This window comes from Pinus tabuliformis, chromosome 2_2 (assembly GCF_031772625.1).
Source record: "Pinus tabuliformis cultivar Carrire ecotype Pingquan chromosome 2_2, CPIR1, whole genome shotgun sequence".
In the NCBI taxonomy this organism is placed as follows: Eukaryota; Viridiplantae; Streptophyta; class Pinopsida; order Pinales; family Pinaceae; genus Pinus; species Pinus tabuliformis.
The window spans coordinates 622981-641800 of NC_142300.1; the positions used below are offsets into that span (position 1 = coordinate 622981).

The following is an 18820-nucleotide window of genomic DNA, read 5'->3' on the forward strand; positions in this document are numbered from 1 at the left end:
AGACTCCCTTCCATTTTTGAGGAAGGGCACCACCAAATTTCCATTTGAGAGTTCTATTGGGGGACAAGCAGCAAAAAGAAGAGCAATTACACTTGGTCCAATGGACAAGATTTTTCAAAAAGAGAAACGGGAAGAGCTTGATCTCACCATTGCCTTCTTTTTCTATCAAAACTTCATATCATTTAATGTTGCACGCTCACCTCTATTTATTGAGATGTGTTGAGCTCTAACTCATGGGTCTCCATCATGATATGTGCCTCCTGGTTCAGAGAAGCTTAGAACCACATTGTTGACGAAGGCAAAAAAAGAGGTGCAAAAAATGCTTGAGCCTATTAAAGCATCATGGCCAACATCTGAGGTTAGCATTATTTCTGATGGATGGATAGATCCAGCACGACATCCAATCATCAACTTCATGGTTTCTTCCTTGAATGGTCTAGTTTTCTTGAAAGCAGTGGATACACTTGGAGAATACAAGGATGCACAATTTATGGGTGAGTTATTTATTAAAGTTATTGAAGATGTAGGTGTTGATTCTTGCGTGAAAATCATTACAGATAATGCACCTGTTTGCATGGCTGTTGGCATGATTGTGGAAGCTAAATATCCACAAGTGTTTTGGACACCTTGCATTGTCCATTCATTGAACTTAGCACTGAAATCCATTGCTTCTGATGTGCTTTGGATTGGTAATATTATTGAGGATGCACGCCATATCCGTAACTTTGTGGAAAATCATACAAATGCCCTCACTATCTTCAAGGAGTACAACAATCTATCATTGTTGAAGATTGCTGATACACGGTTTGCCTCTTCATTCATGATGTTGAAGAGTTTGAGGGAGGTCAAGACCGCTGCCATGGTTATTTATGAGTTTTGGTCGTTTTTGGAGAAAGACAGATCAAGTAGCCTCTAAAAGAGTGAAGGACACAGTGCTAGATGATGCTTGGTGGGAGAGGGTAGATCTAATTATTCAGATCATGGACCCTATCATTTCTTTGCTTCGATTTGCAGATACAGACAAACCCATCCTAGGAGAGGTTTATGAGGGATGGGATTCCATGATTGAGTTTGTGAGGAGCATTATTCTACAGAGTGAGTGCCTTGAGTATGAGACATCACCAGAGGCCTTCTGTGGTACTATACAGGATATTCTTGTCAGCAGATGGGACAAGAATTGCACACCTTTACATTGTTTGGCTCACTCATTGAACCCAAAATACTACAACCATGAGTGGCTGAATGGTGGACCTTCCTGCAGATTCCCTCCTCACATGGATGGTGAAATCTCACAGGGGAGGAAAGATGCATTCAGGCAAGTTTTTTAGGATAGAGCATCCCTTGATGGAGGACGCCTTTGCAGAGTTTTCCACTGGCACTGGTTGATCTGCAGGATATGATGTGATTAGAGACAGGGGGGCTAAGAAGCGCTATTCTTGGTGGGAAAATCATGGGGCAACAAGCCCTCCTCTTCAGCAGTTAGCCATGAGGCTCCTCTCTCAGGTGACTTCATCCTCTTGTTGCGAGAGGAATTGGAGCACATATGGGAATTTGTATAGTGTGAAGAAGAACAGGCTTGAGCAGTCCAGGGCAGAGACAATGGTGTATGTGCACACCAACGTTCGTCTTATTTATAGGCAGAGGGAAGAGTGGTTGAGGGGAAAGACAAAGATGTGGGATGTCTTTCCTGATGATATGGGTTTGGACAACAGTGTTGAGTTGGCATTGGCCAACATGGATCTCAATGATCCAGTGCTAGAGCCTGTTAGATTTGATGATGGTGATATTTTCGAGGGGTCATCCTCCACACCAGCAGATGCAGAGGCAACTATGGATACAGGGGAGGAGGAGGATGCAGAGGAGAGCAGTGGTGACCATGATGATGAGGACATTGATGCTGATTCTGATGATGACTATGAGGATTGTTGATTCATGAGTCATGGGCTACCTATTGCCTTGAGGCTTGTATACCTGTAGTTGTTATCTTCTATTTCTATTTGCCATTGCGACATTGCCATTGCATTTCCTATGTAAACACATTTTGATTTGATGACTTAATGAGAAAACTACAGTTGTCAGTGTCTTTATCTTACTATCTTGTAATTGTAAGTTGTCTTTCATTTATGAATCATGATTTATCATTTTATGTGACATGTATTTGAATTTTGTATGTACTATGCATGCTAATTGCTATAATGTTACTATTACTAACTTACTTTGTAAACAATAAAACTAACATCTAGATGATCTATGTTTGAAATCAATGAATTTGTATCATTAATGAGAATTTTTGTAAGAAATATCTAATTTTTCATATATATATAATTTTTTTTTTTAATAAAATAATATATAACGAATCCTACGTGTCCTGTTTCGGGGGGTCAACATGTTCGAATCCGACTCTCGAATCCCCGTATCTTACGAATCGTGAATGCCCATGTCCGGTGACTTAGGTTTGAAGGTGGGCCATCCAACCCCAAAGGTATAATTTTTCATTATGTAATTGGGTGTTTATGCTTGTTTTTCTTGGGCACACTTGGGGCATAGATAACTGGGAGACTTTGAAGAAGGAAGGGCTTTGACTATACTCTTGTTCCCTTACCTCAACTAGGGGGGTTAATCTTGAATCCTAGCCCCGTAGGATCTCCTTTGTTGGCTATCAGCCTTAGGAGTAGCACTACATGGGAAATCTTGATTTTAGTTGCATGGTCCCACTTCCCGATACCATATATCTCACTCCCCTCCGTTCATTACAATTTCACATTTTCCGCATATGTGTCCACATTTGTCTATTGGGTCCACAAAGTGTTAGCCTACCCTTACCCTTGTCCACACCTTGGGTCGGGCTTGGAACGATGCCCAACCCCTGGTCGACGATGAACTGCCCCACCTTAAGGGGTAATCATTGCTATATCTTACACATCATGCTCTCATCCCCTTGAGAGCTGAGTAGTAAAATGAAGAAAAATCATGTACCACAATTGCTCCTTTCTACATTCATATACCTAAGGTATGGGCTTTCCTCATCATAGCTACCCTTGTACCATGGCATGTGGCTTCGAGCTTTCCCTTTGTCCCCACTCTAGTCCATCATTATTGCACATGACACCTGCCACTTGAAGGGTGTACCTTGGACCTGTCATTCCCTTGGAGGTTGAAACCACCTAATAAGGCCCTTCATTAACCTCCCGGGAAGGTAACACTGGTACATGTTCAAAGCCTCGAATTTGGAAGGGAAACCCACTATGAAGCGTCCACTTCTGCCCTTGATTAGCAAACTTATTTGTTCAATTGCAATAATGAATCATTGTAAAGGTGAGGAGACACATTGAATCTTATACAAGATTGCAAATGGGTTTTCATCTTGGACTTGATGTCCCTATATGGGATCCAAGCCCTTTAGAGGATCACAATGGCATTTGTAGGGTGAGCGTTGAGAGCCATGGGCCTCCATTCATGCAGAGCATTGATTTCCACACCGTGGGCTTTTTCAATACCACCATTTGCTTGCTTGTGCCTCAATTATTCAGAGATGATGATGCACTTGGACCATGTTGTCTCAATTGGCTACACATTGCACCTAACACTTTGCAGTTGTTCTAAAGCCTAGAGGAGGTTATGTCTTTCCTAGGGAGACATGGGAAGGTATGTGTCATCTTCAAGCCCTCATTGATGGAGCATCGACTTGATCTCGAGCCATTTGGAGACCCACGAGACCCATTTGGAGCCCACAAAGCCCAAATAAGGGTTTGGAGATGTTTTGTAGCTTATGGAGGGTTTCCCCCTCTTTATCATAATTTTGAGGCTCTCTCTCACATTCTTAGCACATGAAGCCTCAACGCTGCCCCCCTAGGCCTCCACGTTGCCCCTCTAGGCCTCCACGCATGCATGATGTCAACCTTGTGTGGGCTTGAAAGGGAAATTTGATTTAATTTTTGAGCTATCATGGTTGGCTTGCAACCATGGGTGGGTTACTTAGCATATTAAGCACGTGGAGGGCTGTCTTTCATAATTCGAATTCTTGAGTCTTGTATAAATAGGAGAGACCTAATCTCTTCCTATCATCACTTGGAATTTCGATCTCCTTGAGAGAATTTAGACCTGCAATTTATGGATGGCTTTTGAAGATTATTGATGAATTTTGATGTTTGGATGATTTCACTATCTTTATTGGAGCTTCTAATTGGCATTATTATGGACAGATATGTTCTTCACTATCTTGTAGGTGCTCTCTATTGATTAATTTCTGATTTTTTTGATGTCTAATGCATGGGATATTGTGTTATGGTTATTAATGTGCCCTTGTTAATGAAATATTATCTAAAACTTATAACTATTGGGAAATTTTGCATGTATTACTCAAAAATAGAGAATGAATGAATGCTCTTGGGGGATTTGTTGTATATGCATCCTTGAAACTCCATTGACAAGTGTTGTCGAAGTATAAATATCTAGAGGTGCTGTGAAGCTGCTTGCATTAAGGGTAGCGAAGCTGCTTCCTTTAGGTCTCCTTGAAAGAGTGAGTTGCCAAAATTGAGATCACCCTTGACTCCATAAACTCCCAATGGCCAGACACTGGTCTTGAATACTTGGTGATCACTTACAACTTGAAAATCATCTCTCTTTTCACCTTTATTCCTCGTCCCTTTAAGTATAAGGAGGCCTCTCTAGGGCTTGGTGCAAAATCTATTGGAGGAGGACGTTTTGAATTTCATTTGGATAGGACTCTTCCTTTGTGTCTCCTTTAGTGATACTCATTGGTGGATTTCCCATGGTGGAATCTCTGGAAATTTGATGCCCTAGTCATCACATCAAGAGGGAACCCTAGAAGCTAATCCTTCAACTTGGGGATTTGTTTGAAGGCATTTGCTTTAACTACCTTGACCTTTGATGAACTCATATCTCGCAATATATATCAAACTTAGGTCTCGTGTAGACATCTTTCAAAGGGGTTTTTTGTGGAAAGTCTTACTAGCTTCTCCTAAAGCTTGCATTTTTGTTAAACTTTTCCATTGAATGAACTACCTTCCCTCACTTCAAACCTATCATAGGTATACATTTATCACAAGTGATTATTACTAGGATTCCTCCCGTCGGTGAAAATCCGAGAATAGGAGGGGACTTAGGCTGTGGTGACAGTGGGTCTCTATCCCAAGTGTTGTTGTGCTCTCTAGATTTTGCTTATTCACAAGTCTTGCTAGTTTGTGCAACAACAAGGCCAGGTCTTGTTCCTCCACTGAGTGCTGATACCAAGGATAGATTGGAGCCTCTACTTATCTTGTATTCTTTGAGGGTCCGCTTGTCTTGTAAGAGTTTCCCTTTGGAGATGATCCTCTACTCTACTGTTGGGAGTCCCTCCCATTGTTGTATCTTGTTTTTGACGTTCTCTATTGAGTCCTCATCCTTGACCCAAATCAATACAGATCTACCAGTAAGGATTTTTATGAATATCTGGAAAGTCCTATTTTCCTTCGTGCAAAAACCCTGCATATGATCTACATTTCAATTAGATCTGCCTTGATCTAGGGTCTAGAGAATGAAAAAACGTATGGATATGGGCATGTAGACTTCAAACCAAAGCCGAAAGCTCACTCAGTATGGATCGGTTTCTCTAACCCGTCCACCATCCCTGACAAAGGTAGGAAAGGATTTATTTATTTTTATTTTTATTTTTATCTTTCAGATCGGCTCTGATCTGGGGGGATCATAGCAAAAATGTTTGAGAACGAATGGGAGTGCATTGTGGAGAAGGCATCCATTTATGCTCAGGTGAAGTGAACACCACTGGCGACAACACCTAGGAAACAGAGTTGGACGAGACAAAGGAGAAAGGGGGTTTGAAAATCCTCCTTGGATGGCTCACCCATCACACCAGCCTCAAACAAAACAAAAACGAACCAAAGCAGGCAAAGTTTGGGTTCTTTATCGGACTATGGTCCTTTACTTTATGCACAAAACAAAGATAGGCATATGGAATTCCTGCTATAGTTTGCATTATTGTACTCATGGAAGTTGAAAACATGCTGCCATAGAAGAAAGGTCGATTCCTAGAAGAAAGTAGGGAGGTGCAGCTCCGCACCATGGCACATCTTCAAAGCTGAAATCGAGACCTTGGTTCATGACGACAGGAGGGAGAGAACCACAACAAGAGTGAACCCTAATCTCCAACGCAAGCTCCATCTTTCCGATCAGCGTTCTCTTCGCAATTTTGGCTTTCCAACAACTTATTGGAGCTTTATATATTTTTCACTATGGATGAGCTTGATGTTGAAGAACTATTTTTCTAGAAATGTTGCAAGGAAGACAATTTGAAATAAAAACTTTGTGAAGGTGATTAACTCTTCATAGACTAGGAAATTGGTGAGAAGAAAGTTGTTGTTTTGTAGGTTATTGATAATAAACTTTGAAATGAAATTATTTCCTTGTAGGATATTAACGACAAGAATAATATTGGGATTGTTTGTTGGACACTTTTCTGACTTAATAAGTAGGCTCTAACTTTGCAAGAAATTGTTGTGAGGATTGATAATTAGGCTTGGTTATTGCAAGACTCTAATTCTCTACTTTGTAATGAAATTGATCCATTGTAGGATACTCATGGTATTCAACAACGAACTATTGTTGTACATTGTGAGTCATGACATGTTGCTACTTTGCAGAATATGAATACTTCTTGGTGGGACTTTATTAATCAGTTCCATGATCTATGTGAATAAGATGGAGAAGCCTATTCAAAATTTGTGCGAAGAAGTAAACAAATTAATAGGTAAGAATTCTATATTAAGCTAACCTTTGAGATATATTGCACACTTTTAAAAGAAATTCTAGTATTCTAACTAGTCATTAAAAGAAGTATGATGATGAAGTTGGTCATTGGACTTCACATATTAAAGAGATGGAAGAAATCTTAGATGTTGCTTGCAACTTTGCCACAAATGAATGAATGAATTAATATTGAAAGAGGAAATACTTGACACCTTATGGAGCGATATTCAATCTTCACTATTGGCTATTCATGAACTTTATTCCCATGAATTTGAGAGATATACTAAAGGGTTTGGTTCCAAAATGCTTTCTTAGAATGGGTATGTAGGTGCCAGGTGGTGGTCGTGGTGGTCTTGGTAAATATTGACGTGGTGGTTTATGAGGTGAGACGATTGGACTTGGTAAATATGGATAGGGAATTATTACTTGTAGTGATCTTGAGATGAGAGGAACAGAAGCATACCTCGGATATATTGAGATTTTATTGCTAGATATGAGTCATTATTCTATCATCGAATTGCAGGGATCAAATCCTACAATATCTGTTGACTTGTCCATTGATGATATTTAGATCTCCAGTTTGTCACTTCAATAGGACTCTTCTATTGATTTGCAGGAATAACATCTAGCATCTTATATTAAAAAAAACCACATCATGCACCCTTTGTTGAATAGGAACATGATTCCACACCATGGACATCTAGGTTGTATCAACAACCTTATCATTTTGATCAGAGGAGTTCTCCTCCACATCAAAATTCCTCTTGCTATTGCAGTAACTCTTCCCACAAATCTTTAGAGAAGAGGTTTAGAACGAAAACATTCAATAAAGCTCTCATATTGATGTGTTTTAATTCAATAAACATACGACCCTCATTGTTGCCTTTCATTGATTGACTACTACATTAATGTTCTCTTTGATAGTTTTGATGGTGGTAAAACCATCTTGTGCATGGGGTGTTTGATGAGAAGGAATGCTTTTTGATTGTAGGATTTTGGCTGTTCCTTCTTTGGCATTTGGGAATACCATCTTGTTCCATGTTGTATGGAATATTTGTTAGGCGTAGTGACTATCATGATTCATGACCCACTTTTTCTTCTTTTGTTTGTTTATTCTTTGATAACTATCATCGTTCCTTTAACAACATGGACAAATTTTGGGTCCCTGTTCTGACTGCTTTTGTTGCTTCACTCTTTTCCAAATAGTATTGTTTGAAGTTGTGTTGGATGTTATGATTTTGTAGATGGCCTCTCCATAAAGAGCATCATTGTATCTCAGTTTTGCATAAGAGGGCATGGTTGTACCTTTGTCATGGTCATTGCTTGCTTGTTAACATTGGGCACTTTTGTATCCCGACCAGAGTAAAAATTAAGTGGGGATGCTGAGATGTAATTTTTATGTGGTCCATCAAAATTATGTTGAGGGGTTGGATGTTTATGTAAACTCCAGTTATTGGGATTTTGTATCACATTGGTGGCTAATTAGGTGGGCTTTTGGTTCCACAATTCATGGTTTAGGGGTAAATAGGACAGACTCTAATCCTGTATAGATTCGAGGTTTTAGAATTATTTGTATGCACTCATGCCAGGTTGAATATGCATTGAGCTTCTTATTGAAAAAATGTCTTTCCCTATCGGATTTTCCATGGTAATCTTTGTGGTATTGTGATGATGTCTATTGGAAATTATCTTTATCAAGTTATTGATGGTTGGGTCTATAGCTATATTTTGGCAGAATATTGGTTTATGATGAACAAGTCCAATAGCATTTAATTCTCACAACCCGTTTTGTATGTAATGTTAACCTATGAGGCTTTAATGTTAATTGAAATTCAATCTTTTTGGTATCTCTACAAAATCATGAATAGTGTGGATGTGTGTCTGTATAAATTCATATCTGTGTTCATATCCATACCCTTATCTAGTATCGTGGTAACCTACCTTTTTGATGTATCATTTTGTACTGATTATTTTTATTTTGGTTGGTCAGGTATGAAAGTTGTAAGTTCCCTTTTGCGGTGTACAATTTGGTCATGGTTTTCAAAGTTTCTATTAAAAACTCTTGCTCTTTTTTGGATGGTCTTTTGCATTAGTTTTTAAGGTGTGTAGTGTATATTGTAATTATGTTTTCTTCAATTTAGTGTCTGGAATTTCTTTTATCATGTATGGAAGTTGGTTGTGGTCTAAGATTTAAATAAATCTTTGTTTGTACTCGCTGGGTTGTTGGATCTGCCCTAAGTCACCTGACACGGGGATTCGGGATTCGTAGTGTCGGATTCAGACATGTTGACCCCTCAGAACAGGACCCATAGGATTCGTTATATATTATTTTATTAATATATATATTAAAAATTAGATATTTCTTACACAAATTTTAATTAATGATACAAATTTATTGATTTCAAACATAGATCTTCATCTATAGCATGCATAGTACATACACAATTCAAATACATGTCAATGGTCAGTGGTCACATAAATCATGATTCATAATTCATAAATGGAAGACAACTTACAACTACAAGATAGTAAGATAAACACACTGACAACTGTAGTTTTCTCATCAAGTCATCAAATCAAAATGTGTTACATAGGTAGTGCTGGTGCAATGCCAATGGCAAATAGAAATAGAAAATATAAAACAACTACAGGTATACAAGCCTCAAGGCATCAATCCTCATCATTAACATCATAATCAGCATCAATGTCCTCATCATCATGGTCCCCACTGCTCTCCTCTGCATCCTCCTCCTCCCCTGTATCCATAGTCACCTCTGCATCTGCTGGTGTGGAGGATGACCCCTCTAAGTCATCAAATCTAACAGGCTCTAGCACTGGATCATTGAGATCCATGTTGGCCAATGCCAACTCGACACTGGTGTCCAGGCCCATATCATCAGGAAAGACATCCCACATCTTTGTCTTTCCCCTCAACCACTCTTCCCTCTGCCTGTAAATAAGACGAAGGTTGGTGTGCACATACACCATTGTCTCTGCCCTGGACTGCTCAAGCCTGCTCTTCTTCACACTATACAAATTCCCATATGTGCTCCAATTCCTCTCGCAACAAGAGGATGAAGTCACCTGAGAGAGGAGCCTTATGGCTAACTATTGAAGAGGAGGGCTTGTTGCCCCATGATTTGCCCACCAAGAATAGGGCTTCTTAGCCCCCCTGTCTCTAATCACATCATAACCTCCAAATCGACCACTGCCAGTGGAAAACTCTGCAAAGGCATCCTCCACCTCATCAAGCAACGCACTATCCTAAAAAATCCGCCTAAATGCATCTTTCCTCCCCTGTGAGATTTCACCATCCATGTGAGGAGGGAATCTGCGGGAAGGTCCACCATTCAGCCACTTATGGATGTAGTATTTCGGTTCAATGAGTGAGCTAAACAATGTAAAGGTGTACAATTCTTGTCCTATCTGCTGACAAGAATATTCTATATATTATCACAGAAGGCCTCTGGTGATGTCTCATACTCGGGGCACTCACTCTGTAGAATAATGCTCCTCACAGACTCAATCGTGGAATCCCATCCCTCATAAACCTCTCCTAGGATGGGTTTGTCTGTATTTGCAAATTGAAGCAAAGAAATGATAGGGTCCATGATCCGAATAATTAGATCTACCCTCTCCCACCAAACATCATCTAGCACTGTGTCCTTCACTCTTTTAGAGGCTACCTGATATGTCTTTCTCCAAAAAGACCAAAACTCAGAAATAACCATGGTCCCAAGAGCGGTCTTGACCTCCCTCAACCTCTTCAACATCATGAATGAAGAGGCAAATTGTGTATCAGCAATTCTCAACAATGATAGATTGGTGTACTCCTTGTAGATAGTGAGGGCATTTGTATGATTTTGCACAAAGTTACAGATATGTCATGCATCCTCAATAATGTTACCAATCCAAAGCACATTAGAAGCAATGGATTTCAGTGCTAAGTTCAATGAATGGACAATGCAAGGTGTCCAAAACACTTGTGGATATTTAGCTTCCACAATCATGTCAGCAGCCTTGCAAACAGGTGCATTATCTGTAATGATTTGCACACAAGAATCAACACCTACATCTTCAATAACTTTAATAAATAACTCACCAATAAATTGTGCATCCTTGTATTCTCCAAGTGTATCCACTGCTTTCATGAAAGTTGGACCAGTCAAGGAAGACACCATGAAGTTGATGATTGGGTGTCGTGCTGGATCTGTCCATCTATTAGAAACAATGCTAACCCTAGATGTTGGCCATGATGCTACAATAGGCTCAAGCATTTTTTGCACCTCTTTTTTTGCCTTCATCAACAATGTGGTTCTCAACTTCTCTGACCTAGGAGGCACATACCCTGATGGAGCCCCTTGAGTTAGAGCTCGGCACATCTCAATAAATAGAGGTGAGCGTGCAACATTAAATGATATGAAGTTTTGATAGAAGAAGAAGGCAATGGTGAGATCCAGTGCTTTTTTGACTCTCAGATACCCCCAAAAATTGATTTTTTTAATGGAGAAACTCCCCAAACCCTAAACACATGAAGGCTAAAACCCTTAACCCTATTCTTGGTCAAGGTCTGATCTATCCTTATGTGCTACACTGTTGCTCACTTATCCACTATTATTTTGTCCCGCCATAGCCTCAAAGAAAACCACTTTATTTAACGCTGATGTGGACATGTGGATGTGGTTTACAAAAATGCTGTTATGGTCTGCTTAATGTTCATGCTCAAATGCTCTTAAAAATGATCAATTTTTCAGTTATGGTTATAAGTTATCAGATTATCAGTTATGGCACTTGGATGGCTAATATTAATATGCATGAGAACCCACATTTTTGGTGTAATTTATAGTTCCAATGTTTAAATCAATGGTGCACGACTCGTACTCGTATAAGACTCGGCGAGGCATCGACTTGTCTACTCGCATAAGACTCGGGAACGACCCTTATAAGACTTGTATAAGACTCATCAAAATACAAAAAAAACTTAAAATGTGGTAAATTTTAAGCACAAAATAGAAACTAATGACAATTGCAATCTTTATAAGTTATAAAAACTACAATATATGCAATAATTCATAACATCATATCATATCTATAAAAGTACAACATAACATATTCATTTTTTATAAGCAAAACATTTAGATACTGAATAAGAAAAGGACTCATGATTCCATAATTGAAAAAAAAAATGTCAGCAAGTTCAAAATTCAAATACATGTTATAAATGAGAAATGATTGCCTTATCACTCATGGACGACTACACCTACAATAAGCTCTCGTGGAGCTAGTGCTAACATCAGAAGGCTGAAGCAACTGTGATGCAAGGGTATTTGGAGTCTCCATTTGAGATGGCAAACTAGAGAGATCCCCAGTCTCTTCATCAAGCCAACTCAAATCAGGGGCATCCTCCTCCACAACCCAATTAGACTCTAAATCAATAATATGCAATAAAATTGGATCTGTATCTTTGGTTGCACTTGTTTTGTCAGCATTCAAAGGTTGTAGTAGATGAAAACCAACTTCTCCAACCTCTCATGCTCCAACATGTTTCTCTTTTTGCTGTGGATGTGCTCAAACACTGACCAATTGCGCTCACAAGAAGAAGCACTGCAGGGTTGACTCAGAACACTGATGGCGAATTCTTGTAATTGTGGTGCCTCAGTGCCATAATCTATCCACCAATGAGCTGTAAAAAAATAACAACGAAGATTATTAGTTTGCAATGCCAAACAAATAAAAGAGAACTAGCAAAATTACAAGCTAAGTTCTAACAATTTGCACTTACAAGGCATTTTCTTGTCCTTGAGACGTTGGCTTGAGCTGAATCCAAACATGCCAGATGCTTCCTTGTACATATCTCGTTGTAAGTTGATTTTGTCCTGAATATCTACATCTGGGAACATCTTCTCAATGCATATCATGACACCTCTCATCACCTCGGGATCTCTTTGAAATCTAGACCCCTCATTATAGAATAAGCTCGGATTGAGATATGCTCTTGCTGCATGTAATGGTGAATGTAGTTGCCTGTCCCACTTGGAATCAATAATTTTCCATATAGGGATATATTTAGATTCATTTCCCTTATAAAAAGTCTTGATGGCCTCTTTGGCCCTGTCCATGCCCTCATAAATATATCCCATTGCAGGTTTCTCTCCATCCATCAATCTCAAGACTTTCACAAGGGGTTTAGTGAAGCTGACAATCTCAGTCACTTTGTCCCACAAACTATCAGCAAAGATGTTTTCACAGACATTGCTTCCGGTTTTGTGCTATCTTTCCAGAATACCCATTGCTGGCTACAAAACATTCTTCTCAAAGCTTGGTACTCATACAAAAGGCTTTGGAGGGAAAGAAAGTTTGTAGCAAACCGTGTGACAGCTGGGCGACTAAGCTCACCTTGTGTGAATTCCCTCATAAGGTTCAACACCCAAGCATGATTATAAATATACTTGGTAATATGCTTGCATTCTTGCACAATGTCTTGCACCCACTCCAACTTCCCAATGTCCTCTAGCATCAAGTCTATGCAATGGGCAGCGCATGGAGTCCAAAAAATGGTGGGATATTTGGCACAAAGCAACCTTCCAGCTGCCACATAATTTGCTGCATTGTCCGTGATTACTTGGACAACATTTGCAACCCCAACTTCCTCCACCACATCAGCCAACAATGAAAAAATCAAATGTGCATCTTTTACATTTGCGGATGCATCAATGGATTTTAGGAACATGGTTCCTTTAGGGCAAGCTACAACAAAATTTATTATTGTTCTACTCCTCTGATCTGTCCACCCATCAGACATAAGTGTACAACCTGTAATTTTCCATGAGTTTTTAATGCTCTCCAATTGTTCCTTGACACACTCAAGCTCCTCATCTAGCTCATTCCCCCTAAGTGCATTATAAGTTGGGGCTTGTTGGAAATAATACTGAGAGGGGGGGGGGGGTGAATCAGTATTATCACATTAATAAAACTTTTTCATTTCCATAATCAGATTCATATATGCTACTTCCACAACTTCTTATGATTAAGTTAATTGATCTTCAATGAGTGCATTAGAACATTATCAACCATATTATCAGATAACAGATGCCGTAATAGAGAATAGATCATCACACATAAGGCACACACATGAACACCATGATATAAGGTGGAAACCCAATGCGGGAGAAAAACCACCTGCTGCAAGTCATCTCAATCTTCTTCTTAATAAGAAAATCCTTTTACAATATTTGTACTGGTGCAGTCTTATACCAGTACGGGAGCTACAACCCCCTTTGCTCTTGTACTAGCCGATCCATTTACTAGTACGCAGGCTGCTACCTGCTACAATGCTCCAAAGATCTCCCTTAGCTTTTGTACTAGCTTAGATACTAGTACATAGGCGCTGGCCTACAATCTTCTCTCCTTCAGGTACCACGTTTCATCAATTTTTAGACTGGATACACTGAAGCACAACACATAATCTGAAAGGCCACTTTTCATCCAATTTTCATACTGGACCCAACAACAACATTGAAGCTCATAATCAAACAACCTTCTGAATCATCCAATCACTAGATCCATACATATACAATGATATTATGAGAGTTATCAACCAGATCTAGTACATAAAGATAAGTCATTAATCATGCTGTTATCTGAACTCAATACCAGTAACCAAACATCAGTTATGCACCCAAAACCCTGCAGAATAGTCAAAGGCAGTTAAAACAAATTTTAAGCAGGGATCGCAACTTCACTGGTATAGATCTGCGGATATCTGTACTACCTCCGCACCTGCGCCTTCTGTGGCGCCGCGACCACCGCACCTGCGCCTTCTGTGGCGCCTCCGCACTGCGCCTTCTATGGCGTCTCCGCACTGCGCCTTCTGTGGCGCCTCCGCACTGCGCCTTCTGTGGCGCCTCTGTGGCGTCTCCGCACTGCGCCTTCTGTGGCGCCTCTGCACTGCGCCTTCTGTGGCGCCTCCGCACTGCGCCTTCTGTGGCGCCTCCGCACTGCGCCTTCTGTGGCGCCTCTGTGGCGTCTCCGCACTGCGCCTTCTGTGGCACCTCCGCACTGCGCCTTCTGTGGCGCCTCTGTGGCGTCTCCGCACTGCGCCTTCTGTGGCGCCTCCGCACTTCCGCAGCTGCAGCGCTCGAGAGATCACCCTTCACAATAACCCAATATTTCAGATCTTAAGATATTCCATTTGCAAGAATGAATTAGCCAAGTGATCTCCTTTGCTTTATATAGGCTTAGGCCTTTCACAATACCACGGGCCAAAACCATAGGATCAAAAACTCTTGGACTAATACCATGAACCAACCATGAAAGTACGTGAGATCAACACTTTTGACGAAGTACCATGGTCCAAAACCATAGGTTCAAATACCAAGGACTAACTACCATGGACCAAAGGTAAGTTTTCCAACATATACGCGCTTTTCCTCATAGGTTCAAATACCAAGAACTAACTACCATGGACCAAAGGTAAGTTCTCCAACATATACGCGCTTTTCCTCATAGGTTCAAATACCAAGGACTAACTACCATGGACCAAAGGTAAGTTCTCCAACATATACGCGCTTTTCCTTGCATGAAAGTGCGTGAACTTTTTCTCTACATGAAATAAACTTTTCTCTGCATAAAAGTGCGTGAACTTTTCTCTACATGAAATAAACTTTTCTCTGCATAAAAGTGCGTGAACTTTTCTCTGCATGAAATAAACTTTTCTCTGCATATAAGTGCGTGAACTTTTCTCTACACTATAATTTGTTATCTGAGATGAGTGGGTTGCCATCAAGTACAACATATGTATCATAATGCCAACAGGGCTTTGTATCCAGGGCCAACACATGCAATGGCATCCACCATGGGCTGATAAAAATAAGACTTTGCATAGTTGAATGAAAGACTGTTATGGTACCAAAACCTCTTCACTGCCATATTTGCCTCCTTCCTCTTCTTATCATTGAAACTGTGCAAAGTTGGTTGAGATCCTAGAGTTGTAGGAGGACTGAAGAAAGAAGAGGTTATACTTTTGTTTGGCATAGCAGTTGAAGAGGAGTTACCAATACCTGGACTTTGAAACTGTGTTTCACTCTGAGGTGAAGATCTACCTATCCCAACAATCTCATCCTTCATTCTTTTCCTCTTAGAACTTGCTTCTTTAATGGCTTCCAAAGCAGCTACCATTTCAGTAGTGACTTCATCAAGGCAACTTTGACAAGCACCCACACCATGCCCAGGAATTCTGGCTAGGTGGTATTTCAGCTTGTTTATGCCTGCATACATTGTGGCATTGCAATAATTGCACTTGATATTGTGGTCATTACCGGGAATGAGTCGTTGACCATGTGCCCATGCCGAATCACGAGACTGTCTGAAACCCTTTGGTGGCATGGTTTTTTTTTTTTTGGTTTTGAATATTTTTTTAATTTGCAATTTTTTTTGGTTGTGTGGCTGAGAAACTCAGCCACATAGGGCCGCTGTGTGGCTGAGAAAATCAGCCACAGGTGGCTGATTTTCCTGTGGCTGATTTTCTCAGCCACACAACGGCCTTGTGTAGCTGAGTTTCTCACCCACAGGCATTCCCAATAAAAAAAAATTGCAAACATAAAAAAATAAAAATAAATAAATACATTGAAAACATTCTAACTAGGTTAATGAAGCCTACCTGAAGCTTAGTCTGATCCGGTGAAGCCTCCTTTAGCCTCCTCCAACAGCTCCTTCATGCTCTTTTAGCTTCACTCTCACTCACACAAATTAGCCAAACACTCAAATGACAAGTGAATGAGAAATAGAAGGGAGAGAGGTGCTTATAAAGTTTTTTTCCCTCCAATTTCCCTTTTCCTCCACCTCATCTCCAAAAAAGAAAAAAAATTAAAAAAAATTTGAATTTTTGGACAGTTTAAATGTTTTGCTGCCCGAAGGGTCTTATAGGGGTCCGATAGGGGTGTTGTATTAAACCTGCGGGTCTTATAAGGGTAATAGGGTCTAGTACTAAACCCGAGGGGTAAGGGTAAAGGCCGAGGGTTTGATGAAGTTTACCTGTTTGTCCTTATGACCCGTTCTTACCTGTGGGTTTAAATATTTGTAGGGATTTAATTCTTTACTCCTTGTGTGTGTGTGTGCGTATTAAATTATAAAAACATTTTTTATATTTTGTTTGGTACTTGCTGTTTCCCTACCTTATTGGGATCCTGGATTTAAAAAAAAATCTTGCAAATCCATATCTTCGTAAGAGATTTGGAGTCTTGTTAGTTGTCATATCTACTTAAGCTTGTTCTTCGTTATGAATATAATTTAGCGTAGTGATAAGAATTCGGGGGTGAAAAGTTCTAACAGTCCAGACTCTCAATAATTGTTCTTTGGGATATCATAAATGTGAACATATTTAGGTAGGGAAATGATTACATGATTCTTTATGGGTTGGCTGACACATTCTTATGGATCTCTAGAAATTTCTTCTTTGTTGATTGTTTGAAATTTTATTTTTTAGGTGGGTACACAATAATATAAAATTTCATTTTATTTTGCAATTATCTTAATATATTAAGAATTATATGCTTGTGTTATGAAGGGGTCATTTTCATACAAACTTCCAATGGATGATGGGATGAAGGCTTATAGTAGAAATGAGATCCTGTTAGCTGGTGCAGATAATGCAGTTGTGGCTAGTACTCTTCTTGGCAGTGTGGTAATCTTCATTCAATTAAACAGGTAATGCTGATGGTTCAAATCTCTTATCAAGTTATTTAAAAGGAATATACCAGGAAGGAATTATCTGTTTTGCTTCTGTCAAAAAATAGCATCAGGTCTAATTTTCTGTTAGTTTGAACAATAAGCTAAAGTGGTGTTGGATTATATTAGACAATATCTACTTTCTGCACAGCAAGATTGATATGACAAGAACCAAGAAGATACTTATCAATTTGATGAAGACTTAGATTTTAGACTTCTTTGATCCATATCATTATTGAGAATGTATTTCAGATTAATCACATTATTAGTTGTTGGTCGATGTTTTCAACCATCTAATGTGGTTCATCCTCAGGACCATTTCTATTCTTTTTTTCAAAGTAGAAAATACTATTTCTATTCTTTTTTCTGTAAATTTGTTCCAATTTGGTTGAGGAATCAAAATTTGTAAAAATATATCCAGTTTAACAGGCTCCGACTTTCCAAAAGATTGATTCATATATCTTAGGCCTATACCATTGCATGGCTCCAGAGATGTTTCTGGCAACAGGTCAATTTCACCAAGTATTTCTTTGGTGTTCTATTCTGCAATACGCTACTTAGAGCTTGTAGATATCCCATTACAACTGAAGACCTTGACATTTTTTGAATAAAATGTTCCTTTGATGATAAATGTATTACAAGCAAATTATGTACATGATGGGCATTTTATACAAAAAGGAAAGATGCTAAGCTGGCACCACTAGCTAGCTCAAAACTGGGTGAAACCCACTACCAAAATCACCCAAATAACATTAAACAAAATTGTTGCTTGGGCATTATAATATTGCTTATAAAATCCCAATTGGTGGATGAGAAAAAAAATAGTGTCTAGCCTTCTCTTAGAAAACAAGAGGCACACTGTTGATGCTTTGGGTAGCATTGGGAGTATTTTCTCATGTGGTGCAAGCGGGCTAAGTGATGGGGCGTTGCAAGTTGCAACTATAGACCCGTGGTATTTTGTTAACACATGGTATTGCACCCTTTGGAAAAGTACAAATGTGAGTGATTCATTCTTGTGGTCGACAAGAAAGCATCTTGTGAGGAGAAGGTCGAGTAGGCCTCAGATCTGTAGAGGATTGAGAGGGCTTGTCAAGGGTCGAGAGGGTTTGTGGAGGATTGAGAGGGTTTGTGGAGGGCTGCGTGGGCTGAAAGGGCTGAGTAGGGCTTGTGGAGGGCTTGTTGATGACAAAGAGGGCTGAGCAGGGCTTGTGGAGTGCTGAGAGGGCTGGTTGACGGCAAAGAGGGCTGAGCAGGCCTTGTGGATAGCTGAGAGGGCTTGTTGACAACAAAGAGGATGAGAGGGCTTGTTGTTGGCAAAGAGGGTTGAGAG

At 39.8% G+C, this 18820-nt stretch overlaps 1 protein-coding gene across 1 annotated transcript in view; it reads left to right on the forward strand.

The window, feature by feature from the left end:
* LOC149191244 (Cleavage and polyadenylation specificity factor (CPSF) A subunit protein) overlaps window positions 1–18820 on the forward strand; it is a 134457-nt gene that overhangs the window by 84509 nt on the left and 31128 nt on the right. Inside the window, exon 13 of the mRNA XM_089404140.1 lies at window positions 17330–17469. Coding sequence (XP_089260266.1) covers window positions 17330–17469 — 140 coding nt within the window. The remainder of the gene's footprint in view (window positions 1–17329; window positions 17470–18820) is intronic.